The sequence below is a fragment of the Aulonocara sp. 'chitande type north' Nkhata Bay genome, linkage group LG20 (assembly GCF_057382095.1).
Source record: "Aulonocara sp. 'chitande type north' Nkhata Bay isolate Kocher_YH1m ecotype deep benthic linkage group LG20, A_spYH_male_GT1.1, whole genome shotgun sequence".
Lineage (NCBI taxonomy): Eukaryota > Metazoa > Chordata > Actinopteri > Cichliformes > Cichlidae > Aulonocara > Aulonocara sp. 'chitande type north' Nkhata Bay.
Window position 1 is genome coordinate 19,446,542 of NC_141363.1, and position 12,500 is coordinate 19,459,041.

The 12,500-nt window shown below is 45.7% G+C and overlaps 1 protein-coding gene across 4 annotated transcripts in view; it reads right to left on the bottom strand.

Annotated features, from left to right (window-relative positions):
• Positions 1-7,417: 7,417 nt before the first annotated feature.
• commd7 (COMM domain containing 7) overlaps positions 7,418-12,500 on the bottom strand; it is an 11,349-nt gene continuing 6,266 nt past the window's right edge. For 2 of the 4 annotated variants that reach the window (XM_086276455.1, XM_086276453.1), the window contains exons 4-9: positions 12,400-12,456; positions 12,252-12,289; positions 10,158-10,248; positions 9,871-9,920; positions 9,599-9,647; positions 7,418-7,595 (exon numbers count right to left, since the gene is read on the bottom strand). In XM_086276455.1, coding sequence (XP_086132581.1) covers positions 7,519-7,595; positions 9,599-9,647; positions 9,871-9,920; positions 10,158-10,248; positions 12,252-12,289; positions 12,400-12,456 — 362 coding nt within the window. In that variant the 3' untranslated portion in view covers positions 7,418-7,518. Of the gene's footprint in view, positions 7,627-9,598; positions 9,648-9,870; positions 9,989-10,157; positions 10,249-12,251; positions 12,290-12,399; positions 12,457-12,500 lie in introns of those variants that run through there. The other 2 variants (XM_086276457.1, XM_086276456.1) reach the window with 2 other exon arrangements.

Below are 12,500 nucleotides of genomic sequence, written 5' to 3' on the forward strand. Positions count from 1 at the left end.
AGCAACTTAAAGAAGTCCAGACGCTTTTCTCTCCAAGCTCCTTAGACTACGATGGTTAGTTTACGATGATTAGTCTGCATGTCTCATTACTGTCATTACTGTAACACAGAACATAAATACAACTTTAAGAAGATCAGTGAATGATGTGGAGCCTCATCCACTGGTTTCAGGCATCACATGGAGCCACACCCTCCTCTCAGACACTGGGTCAGGACAGAAGCTGGAGGTCGTTCCTGGTGAGGAGCCTCAAGGTTGGAAATTTCACCATGACAACCTCTTCGATTCGCTTGCACCCCTGGATGATGTGACAAAGAGAGGATTAGAGATTTTTGGGGACAATGAGGACAAACCATCTCTCTGATGTTCCTTTCAAAACCAAAGAAAAGTTTACAAAGTCTGAACACAGGGAGAGAAGCTGCTGGTCCGCTGGCAGGACAACAGTACTGTCCCTATTTCAACAAATATGGAGACCACTATGCATCCAGTAATATCCTCCTGGGAACCAAGGAAACAAGGAAACATGTATCTGTCAGTTTACCTTTTTTGTGACGTCCTGCCTATTTGGGGCTAAAGGAGGCCATCCAAATGAGAGCGACCATTGACCTGCTCGCCTGATGCAAAGGTTTGGCACAAACCCACTGAGCCATGGAAGGAGAGACTCTGACCGACCAATAGGCACAAGGAACCGATTCCTGAGACATCGTCCATGTGAGGAATGCACCACCTGTGCATGTGAGAAAGGTTAATGCATCACTGCACAAGTAGAATGGGAGGCAGAGCCTTCAGTTTTCAGGCCCCTCTTCTGTGGAACCAGCTTCCAGTTTGGATTCAGGAGACAGACACTATCTCTACTTTCAAGATTAGGCTTCAAACTTTCCTTTTTGCTAAAGCATATAGTTAGGGCTGGACCAGGTGACCCTGAATCCTCCCTTAGTTATGCTGCAATAGAGGTAGGCTGCCGGGGATTCCCATGATGCACTGGGTGTTTCTTCTTCACTCACTATGTGTTAACAGACCTCTCTGCACTGAATCATACTTGTTATTAACCTCTGTCTCTCTTCCACAGCATGTCTTTATCCTGTCTCCCTTCTCCCACCCCAACCAATCACAGCAGATGGCCCCGCCCCTCCCTGAGCCTGGTTCTGCTGGAGGTTTCTTCCTGTTAAAAGGGAGTTTTTCCTTCCCACTGTCACCAAAGTGCTGCTCATAGGGGCTCATATGATTGTTGGGGTTTTCTCTGTATGTATTATTGTAGGGTCTACTGTACAATATAAAGCACCTTGAGGCGACTGTTGTTGTGATTTGGCGCTGTGTAAATAAAACTGAATCGAACTGCACACTGAGTGCTTCAAAACACACCATGTAAAGTAGAAAAGGAGGGAAAAGTGCATGCACAGGGCTGCATGGGAAAGGCTGAGTGAGCCTTCACATGCTCTATGACAGATAAATTACAGTAATGACAGCATGGCTGCATTTCAAACGAATCAAGCACTTTGTTCTGAATCCTGCCTCTTTATATGGCCTCTAATATACACAGAAATGCTTTTATGTGAATGTGTTTCACAAATCTTAGAAATATGGTCTCTAACCAGATTCTTACTCTGGATGGCATTACCTTGGCCTCCAGTAACACTGTGAGGAACCTTGGAGTCATTTTTGACCAGGACACGTCCTTCAACGCACATATTAAACTAATATATGTATTTATAACCCCCTAAACACCAAATGCTGTGTTTCTACAGGCGTCCTTCAGTTTTGTGTGTAATGACTGTAAAGCTGCTTTGTTGGGCTGAGATCAGCTGACTGCATGGACCATTGAAGAACATGTCGTTTCTTTGGCGTGAGGAACTCTTGGGTTGCTTTTGCAGTTTGCTTTGCCTCATCGTGTGAGCAGAGGCTACAGCTGAACACTTCACAGTTCATCCTGCTGCTTCCCTCAGCAGTGCCACCATCATCATCATCACACCAGTGACCCGGCTCCACTGCAGCCATACATGCAGCAGATAAACTATACTGAAGCAGACCCTCAGAAACAGCATCACGACTGTTTGTGACATGACTTATAACCCCTCTGACGGCTGTTTCTCTGTCTAACTGCTCATTCTTCATATTTCTCCTGATTTCTTCTTGTTTTTGTCCAAAGCTGTCAGACGTTCTCGTGCCGAGCGTCTTTGTGCTCGATGATTTAGGCCCGAGCCTCTTCCTGTGGAGCAGAGGCAGTACGTCGGACCCAGATAACGACTCCTCTGTGTGGCTGGCCCACACACACACACTCACACACTCACACACACCATCTGTGTCGTGTGTGTGAGTGGTTGTTTTTTCAGTTTCGAGCAGGAAGACATTAATTACTGTGAGCAAAGAGAGAAACCACGTTCTCGGTAAATTCTCAGGGAGGAACTTTAAGAGTCGGGAGCAAAATTCTCTTATCAAGAAAACACACAAACACACACACACTCAGACTCACACCAACTGCACACCCTGCTTTAACTGCACACACACATTTCCTTCCACCTTATGTGATGGATCCCATTCCTGCCAGCAGGGGGAAGTCTACATCTTCCTTCTACCTCAGGCTGCCTCACACACAAAGTATCCCCTCACCCAGCCAATCATTAATCCAGGTGTTCCATCGTGTGGACACAGGTGCATAACATCGGCACGCACAGCTTCTACATTCATCAGTGAAACAACAGCTCACTCTGCTCTCACTCCACAGTCAGTGGAAGCACCTGGGAACAACAGCACAAAGTGGTAAAATCACACCAGTGGACGCTGAGACGTGCAGTCCACAGAGGTCACCAACTTTCTGCAGACCTCCAAACTTCACGTACATCAGAGTGGCGATTGCGAGCCGGGCGTTCTCGTCCTACATCAGTGTGACCTCACAAATGTGCTTCTGGAAGAAGCGTTCCCATAAACACTCCCAAACCTGTGGAAAGCCTTCCCAGAAGAGCTGCAACATCACTTTCAACTCTAGAGCCAATGCTTTTGGGAATATAGTGTACATGGACACATGTACTCATCAGGTCAGAGGATGCAGCTCCAGATAAGCAGTCAAAAAATGAGGTTTGTGTAAAGTTCATGAGCTTCAAGCATGAATTTTAGGGCTGTTTACGGCAGGAATAAAGTCACAGAAGTGCTGCCAATGCTCCCTGGGATTAAGGTGAGCATAATTGATTAATTAATCATTAATTAATCATAATTGATTACACAGCGGTGGAGAGTAGACTTTATCAAAGTAGATGTCTTTCTGAAAGCGCTGTAACTAAGTTTAAGAATATAATCCACCCACTGTTATCATCTCCAATGCCCTGTACCAACACAGAGCAGAGCAGCTATCTGAACACTGCTCCAACAGAGGTCGATTATCTTGTTAATAATTTCACCTCCTCACTACGTACGACTCTGGATACTGTAGCTCCTGTGAAAACTAAGGTCTCTAATCAGAAGTACCTGACTCCGTGGTATAATTCTCAAACACGTAGCCTAAAGCAGATGACTCGTAATCTGGAGAGGAAATGGCGTGTCACAAATTTAGAGGATCATCATTTAGCCTGGAGAAATAGTTTGCTGCTTTATAAGAAAGCCCTCCGCAAAGCCAGAACATCTTACTATTCATCACTGATTGAAGAAAATAAGAACAACCCCAGGTTTCTCTTCAGCTCTGTAGCCAGGCTGACAAAAAGTCAGAGCTCTGTCGAGCCAACCATCCCTTTAACGTTAACTAGTAATGACTTCATGAACTTCTTCACAAATAACATTTTAATCATTCCAATCATGGATAGACGTGATTTCTAATTGTCTTACCTGTCTTCCTCCTCTCACACCAACCAATCACAGCAGATGGCCCCGCCCCTCCCTGAGCCTGGTTCTTGGAGGTTTCTATAAAAAAGGTTTATATAAATAAAACTGAACTGAATCTGTTCACATATTGTCACCTGTGCACTCTCCACAGGTGAGCTGTGGAATCCAGTCTGAAAGGTTTCAGCTCATGTCTGACACTTCAGCTCGTAAAACAAGTCCTCATTTTACCTGGAGGTAAACCTTTAAAATCCCCATTCTCCTGCCCTTAGGACAAACAACACCTGGACAGGTGTCATCATTTGAAAGGAAACTCTCTCAGAACAATAAAAACAATAAAGTATAGCAGCAGGTGGGCGTTATACAGCACGCTTCCAGTGAACAGGACTGTGTGTAAAGCCAGCGACATTGACACAGGACGTTTGTAACTTTGGGGAAACAAGAACACGGTTGACAGCTGTGAGCTATTAGAGTTATTCTCCATAAACTTCCTCTTCCCTCTGCAGGTCCAACGGCAAAAATGTCCACACACACACACACACACACACACACACACACACACACACACACACACACACACACACTCTTCAGTCTGTCAGTATCTTTTATTCCTAGCCCAAACAGACTCTTTCTTGGGAAGGCCCTGGTTATTCCCCACACAGATAAGCAGGCATACACACAAACTCTCGTTTTCATATCTTAGTGAGGACATCTCATTGACATAAAGCTTTCCCTAACCATGACCTAACTGTAACCCTGGTACTAAAACCAGATTGTGAGCCTCAAAAATGCCTTCAAACGTTGAGTCAGTGGGTATTTGACGTGTTTGTTGGGGGGTTGATTTGCTCTGCTGTTCTACTGAAGCCCCAAACATATCCAAACAGTGCTTAACACATGTATTAGACCACAGTGAGGGTTGACCCTAAACTAACAGCACTGATAGTTCCAAAATAGTTATTTATGTTTCTGTAATGGTTAATCCACCAGTATCCACAAGCTCTTTAATCAAAATGATATTTTCAGTGCTAACAAATAATTATTATTGTTATGCAGTCATTTTCAGATTCGCTGCTTTACAAAGAAAGCAGGAGAAATAATAAAAAGTATGATTTCTGTTGAAGATCACAGTATTGACGTGCATTCCTCAGCAGCTCAAAAAAACATGAATTAAATTTGTTGCACCTGTAGCTGACCTCAGGAGGACAATCACCAGTCGTATCTGAGCACAATGACACAAAGTGTTTTTCTGCAGGATTTTCACGTGGACGTAAAGTCTGGAGTCTCTCTGATGATCCAACTCATGATCTAATCACTTCCCAAAGAATGTTAATCAGCTGGTGTTTACTTAACATCAGCTGAGTGACGAACTTCTGCGAGAAGACTGAAACACTGACAGGATCGAGATCTGTGGGATTTTCTCTGCTCTTTTAAAAAGGCCAGAGAAACAACTGGGAGGAGCTCAGGAGGCCTCGGGGGGATGCATGCAGGGACACGTCGGGTCACACGATGAGACGAAAGGAGAGCCGGCATGAAGAAAGGAGGAGGAGGAGGAGGAGAGACACTAAGGACAAAGAGAAAGAATGTGAAGAGAAAGAGGAGAATTGCACAACAGAGGTGAAGGTTTGATTTGCTTTTGGCTCCGAGTCGTGAAACTGTGAGAGGCTGATTGTCTGTGAGGATGAGCATCTTTGGAACATCAGAGCCAAAGTTCCTCCTGAATGAGCCTGACAGGAAGGAAACCCTCGTCCTTTCACCTGCTGCAGGGCGCCGTCTCCTCTCAGTTAGACCAGAGTCACCTTTGAGCAGCTCTGTTCACCTCTTTAATTTAAAAACACTCAGTGTACCTGCAGCCTGTGGGTCCCCGCCCCTCCCTCACCAGGTATCTGAACGTGTCAGAGGACATGAAGGAGCAGCACTTTCTCACTGCAAGCAATCCAAACCGCACAGCAGCTGAACAGTAAAAACAATATCAGTAACTAATATGAGCGAGCTGCTGTGTCCTGCAGCGAGGAGCCAATCAGCTGAATGAACAGGTGAGTTTGAAGGATGTTTGGAAACAAGCTGACAGGCTATAGGCTGATCCATCCGGACTGAGCAAAAATACGTTACTGAGGGCAAAACGATACGTGTGAACACGCAGCAGCTGAAAACTGTGCTACCTTACATTAGAAAGCCAATTATCGTGATGGCCAAGGCGCGCCCGCGTGCGCGCGCACCTGCGTCAGCTGGACTGTGACTGACTTTAAACACAAGAAGAAGAAAAACAGAGCCAGCAGCATTCAGCACAAACTTCAGTCTCAGGTCTTCATCAAATATTCAACTCCAGGAAACAAACAAAGCAATTTTTTAAAATCAAGAAATAAACATAAACAACTGCCCTGATTGGCTGTTCCATCAGCACTCCCAGACGCTCGGTCCTTGATTGGTCTGAGTTTGTCAAAAACTTTGGTTCGTTCATGATTTCCACATGACCACAGCCTGGATTTGCTGTTTACTGTGGGGGCAGACGGCCAGGTGAGAGCGAGGCGTGACAGGACACGCCGCAGAGCTATGTGGAACATTTCATTTTCTGCTAAATACGGGGAATCCTGAGTTTTCACTGAATCCGTTTACGCAACATCCCAGGAAACGCAGCAGGACGGATCCACGCACAGATACGTGGAAGCGTGAGCAGAAAGACGGGCTCGGCCTGGAGCCGTGCTTCTAATGAGGACAAGCTCGTCTGTCCGAGACAGCCAGCGCAGGGAAGGGCGTGAAGGTTACACACAGCAGGACGGGAGAGTCGGAGGGCACGACCCGCTGATGCAGTCAGGTGTGGCAGACAGCGACGGGGAGCGGTGGTGCGTTGAGTCCTGGTTTTGAGAAAGACAAACGACACGTCCAACTGACTGGAGGCTTTTTCTCTTTTTTAGGGCCGGCACGCCGAGCCGCTCGCAGACGGGAGCGTTCCTGAGCCCGTGCACGGATGTTTGAAGGTCACGGTTATCGTCCCTGCGCACAGAGATTCCTCCAGGTCCTCTGAGTATGTAGATGATGTCATGCTGTGTAGATGATGTCATGCTGTGTAGATGATGTCAAGCTGTGTAGGTGAGTTACTTTAATGTGGTTTAGGTTGTTTCTGTGACAGCCGCGTATCGCAGCTCTCTAATGTCAGAAAGTATCGTCAGTACGTAAAGGAGGAGCTGCAGATGCTGTACAAAGATATAAAGTAGGCGGGAAAACCCTTCAGAATAAAGGCAACTTCCTGTCTTCGAGCAGACAGACTGCTGAGGAATAATCAGCAGATAATTATCACAGACGGCTGAAACGGCGCTTGCACCGATGAGCCACTGAGCGCTCTGACATGTGCCTCCAGGCTTGTACGCATCCCTGTGTGGCCTTTACTGCACGCCCGTCTCTGGCTGCTGCTCATTTCGCCTGCATTTAACCTGTTATTGCAGCTAATTCGTGTTTGTTTTAGTAATAATTTATTACATCAGTAAGAGACAGCAGGCCTGAACTCGATCGAACAGGTCTGGTTTCTGATGGAAGTGTCAAAATGTTCCCGCTGATCTCACCCAGGTGTCGTCGTGCTGACAGACTGTTTCCCACAGGGGGAGAAAACAGCAGATAATGACAGGTTACTCCTCAGTTTATTGACTCATTTCAGGTAAAAATGTCACACGCACACAAATTCAACCAGTACATACAACACACACACGGACACACACGCGCTCAGCTGAAGCACTCCATGCTGGCCTTGGCTCGCTCCATCTCGTGCAGGAAGTTGTAAAACTGAGGCAGCGTCAGTTCTGCAGGGAAGAGACAAAAAAGGACGACTTCCTGTCAGAGACAGAAATGAAAGGTTTTTGCATCTGTGGAGGAAAACGTGAAAAACTGGGAGAGCTCCAAACCAGGAATACTCTCTTCAAGAGGAATTAAAATACAGAGGAGCGGTTTAAAATCTACAGCTGCTGTTTGTGAGGTCATTTCCTCCCTGCTACACATAAGAGCCAATCAAAATCACCCAAAAAGCACACCTGAATTACGACCACTGCAACATTTACCTATCTCTACTTTTAAGATCGGGCTCAAACTTTCCTTTTTGCTAAGGCATATAGTTAGGGCTGGACCAGGTGACCCCGAATCCTACTGAGCAGGGATAGCTCAGTAGGTAGAGTGGTTGCCCCATGATCGGAAGGTCGGGGGTTCGATTCCCCTTAACAGCTACCCTGGGGTACCCCTGAGCAAGGTACCGTCCCTACACACTGCTCCCCGGGCGCCCAATGCTTCACTGAGTGAATGGGTTAAATGCAGAGAGCAATTTCCCCACGGGGCTCAATAAAGTACAATAAAGTACACACTTTCTTCTTAGTTATGCTGCAATCTGGTCTTTAGGTGATGACGTGACGAATCCTGCTTCTGGTCCAAACTACTCTGCGTTTATTAAGGCTGTTGTGTTTTTAACATGTTTTAATGTTTTGTTCTATTTAATCTGAAGCCCCTAAAAGCAGTCAGTGATCACTGTCTCAGTTTTTATTACTGCTGTTCATTTGAAACCCTTATGATGTAGCTACAGCCCTGCAGCAGTATATTCATGACTAACCTGGTATTGTGGATGGATTATCTCAGTTGTTTTTCTGGCTGAAGTTTGGACTGCATTTATGCCTAACCATCAGGAACCTTCACGTTAACTTTTATCGAGTGGAAAAAGTTAGCGTTCATCCTCCAGCTTCACTGTGTTTATGCTATGCTAACATAGCTGTGTCGCTAGCGGTCACGTAGCACATCATTATATAGCAGCTAGCCCAACTTCAGTAACCCTACAAACGTCACTGCTGTTTAGTTTTCTGTCTTCATTTATGTTGGAAGTGATAGCAGAGCTGTACGTTTGAATGTTTCAGAAATCTCTGTCAGAACATGCTATATCATGCTTAGCATGAAGCTAGCGAGCTAACTTCCTGCTAAATCCATTCAATTTAATAAATTCTGTTTTCATGGATGCCTGGATGTTAAACTTCATAGTTACACCTGGTAAAGCAGCAATGCTGATCATTTTATTAAAGATGAAAGAACTTAGACAGTTTGTGACTCTTAGTGATGCTGCAGAGTTCGTTTGACTTTGGGACCTGGGAGTTTGGACCCAGACGTGGTTAATGAAGTCAGACTTAAAGACCGATAGGTACAGCTGCTGGGGGACTCCCATGATGCACTGGGTGTTTCTTCTTCACTCACTACGTGTTAACAGACCTCTCTGCATTGAATCATACCTGCTATTAACCTCTGTCTCTCTTCCACAGCATGTCTTTATCCTGTCTCCCTTCTCTCACCCCAACCAATCACAGCAGATGGCCCCGCCCCTCCCTGAGCCTGGTTCTGCCGGAGGTTTCTTCTCGTTTCCTTCCCACTGTCGCCAAAGTGCTTGCTCGGCCATTTGATTGTTGGGTTTTTCTCTGTATGTATTACTGCAGGATCTACCTTACCATATAAAGCGCCTTGAGGTGACTGTTGTGATTTGACGCTGTATAAATAAAACTGAATTGAAGATCTGTAGGTCGGCTGACTCTGAGAGCATCGGGTGGAGGAACTGATTTTTCATTTACGAAGTTTACACGATTAAACCAGACGAGTTCCTTTTTACATTTCTTACAGTCTTTTTCACTCGCAGCATCTGTTCATTATCTAAGTTTTGTGTCCTGAGTTGCAGAAACAACCGTCAGAGTAACTTAAAGCTTCCTGTTACAGACTCGAGCAGTTGGAAAGAAAGACATTCAAGGTGTGCAAAACTTCAGGTACGAGTGACATCATCACTCACCCATGTAGACGTTTTCAGTGGAATTCCCCTTTCTGACCACGAGCTTCAGCTGCAACCAAACACAACGTGTTCAACAAAACAACGATGCTGTGTGTGTTTTCATATCTTTGTGGGGACCAAAATACCAGTCTCCACAAGTTTGAAGACATTATTGAGAATCAAAATGTGGTTTTAGTGTCCGGGTTACAGTTTGGTTAGGGGAAGCATTATGTCAATTAGATGTTCCCACAGGATATGAATACCCCACATGTGTGTGTGGAGCGCTGTTGTACCTGCAGGAAGACTGTGCCCAATTTCTGAATTTCACTGGTGCCAACAGTCACTGTGGGACGACAAAACACAGCGTGATAAAAACACTCAAACAGGACGGTCGCTGTGTCACGTCTGCGCCTGAAACAGTGAGGCGCGTCATGGTTAGCTCTGTTATTCAGCTTCCATCGGCTGCACACACCGAGGGGTTCAAATGTGCTCAGAGGGCGGACGCGCTCACAGACAGACTCAGACTGAACCTCTAATGTGAGCCAAATTTGCCGTGCACGCTAGGTTTGCTCCTTCTTACCTCCAAACTTCCACTCCATGTCAACCAGCTGGTTGACCATCAGAGTCTGCCCGACAGCGAGCCTGGTCAGCGCTGCGTAGTGCTCCGCCCACTGCAGGAACACAGATCACATCAGACTCCTGAGACACGTGTTCACCGTTTAAAGGTTGCCTGAGTAACATCGTAAGAACAAGTTTTATCAACGACACTGAGTCAGTGCTAACTAGAGCTGCCACGATTACGTCGACTATCAAAATCGTCGACGACTGATTTAATAGTCGACGCGTCGTTTGAAGCTTTGTAAGATCCCAAAAGACGCAGGAATAAGTAGCAGGATTTAAGAGTGTAATAACGGACTGAAACAGAAGATGGCAGCACTGCATGTACAAGGATGCCAGCTGCCGTTAAACCCCGAAGAAGAAGAAGCTGTGTCCCAGAATTCATAGCACGGCCCAGCGCAGTTTCCAACAATGGCGGCAGCTAGTTAGTTTTAATGTTACTCTTATTATTCTTTCTGGGTCACAAAATAAACGTTTAACATATTTTCAGGCGAGAATGTAGCTGTGTAAACCTCAAATATCTGCTCAGTTTATCAGGACACCGCATATTTTCAAAAGCGCTCCGACGTTTTCGGAGACATCTGTTACCCACTAGCTCGATAGCTAGCCGGGGGCTAGGTCACTAGCGCCTTGAGAACACCGGACTCCCCGCAAATCGTTTTCAAACCCACCGCTGTCTTTCGCTACTCAGGTTAAATATATATGAGTCACTTAGATAACTTAAAATGTTATTGTTTGGCTTTTTTTAGTATTTTATTTGTTCCTGAGTAAATCGGTTTGGCTGAGATTAAAGTTATAGTTTTTACACAGCTGAATAAACATCAAGCAGACAGCTGATTATCAGAAGTGTGAGATGCTCCAGAATATACTCCAGTGTCCTGTTATATTTTAGATAGCAAGGAGTTTATTAAACTTCACCGAAACAATCTGCAAATTTCATTAAAATTTAATAAACTATCATCTTGTCTTTATTTTTAGTTAGCACAGACCTTAAACACTTAAAGCTGTAAGCTAATGATAGTTATATAAGAGCAGATGCTGCTGGTGCAATAAGCTGTAGTTTTACGTCTAATGGATGATGATCTGATTAGTCGACTAATCGCAAAAATAATCGGTGACTAGTCGACTATCAAAATAATCGTTTGTGGCAGCCCTAGTGCTAACACGTGCTAACACCTGTCAGCTAGCTTCGGCCCAAACGGACACACGTGCTCCTCCCTGTTGTTTTACACGAGTCAGCATGTGCAGCCTGAGCATCACAATGATGGCGAGCTAAGGCACAGCTAGCTGGCTGACCATCCTCGTGTAGCCACCACCGTGGGAGTGTTAGTTACACAGAGGTTAAAGTGTGCTGGATCGATCTGGAACAGTTCAGTTCTTGGCGTTGCTTCGAGCAACAGCCAGCAGATACCTGACGCCCCGTGACGCGCTTACAGCCTCAGCCTGTGACGTGTTCATGGTGCAGATGTAAATAAAGCTGCAGCAGGCTACAGAAGAGGAGCTGCAGGATTTACCCACAGTAAACACAACATGTTAGCTGGTGAAGAAATGGTAAATGGACTGGTTCTCATATAGCGCTTTTCTACTCTTCTGAGCACTCAAAGCGCTTCACACAACTTGTGCATTCACCCATTCTAACTAGCATTCACACACATTCATACTTCGATGGATGCGTCGGAGAGCAATTTGGGGTTAGTATGTTGCCCAAGGATATTTGGCACGCAGACGAGGGGAAGCCAGGAACCTTCCGATCATTGATGACCTGCTCTACCTCCTGAGCTACAGCCAATCACAGAAATAAGTCCAGAGTCCTGGAAGGCCCTTTGAACCATCTATGACGTCTTTAATAGTAGTGGAAAGTTTGGCACACGTAAAGGGCGTGGCTTTGGTCAGGTGGTTTGATCCCAGTCTGCATGCCACGATACAAACCCCATGTTGCTCTATGAATGCATGAATGTCAGACAGGAAGCACTTAGAAACAGCACGCTTGTGTGAATGAGGCAGAAAAGCGCTGCATAAGCAGCTTTCCATTTACCTTTAGCACTACTTCACTTACCTGCAGTGAGAAGTGAGCCGACTTTTCCTCGCTCAGTCCTGAAAAATGATCAGAGTGAGCAGGTTGGCTTTCATTAACACAAACGTGACAGTAACTAATACGACTACTGTGAGAATGACTCTGAGGCACAGAGGACTCGGATGTGTACCTAATGTCAGGAGGTCTTCTTTGATCTGCTCGCCTGTCAGGTTTTTCTTCAGGGCTCCTGAGGAGAAAACAGACACGGACACCTTCCTGTTACTGTTTATA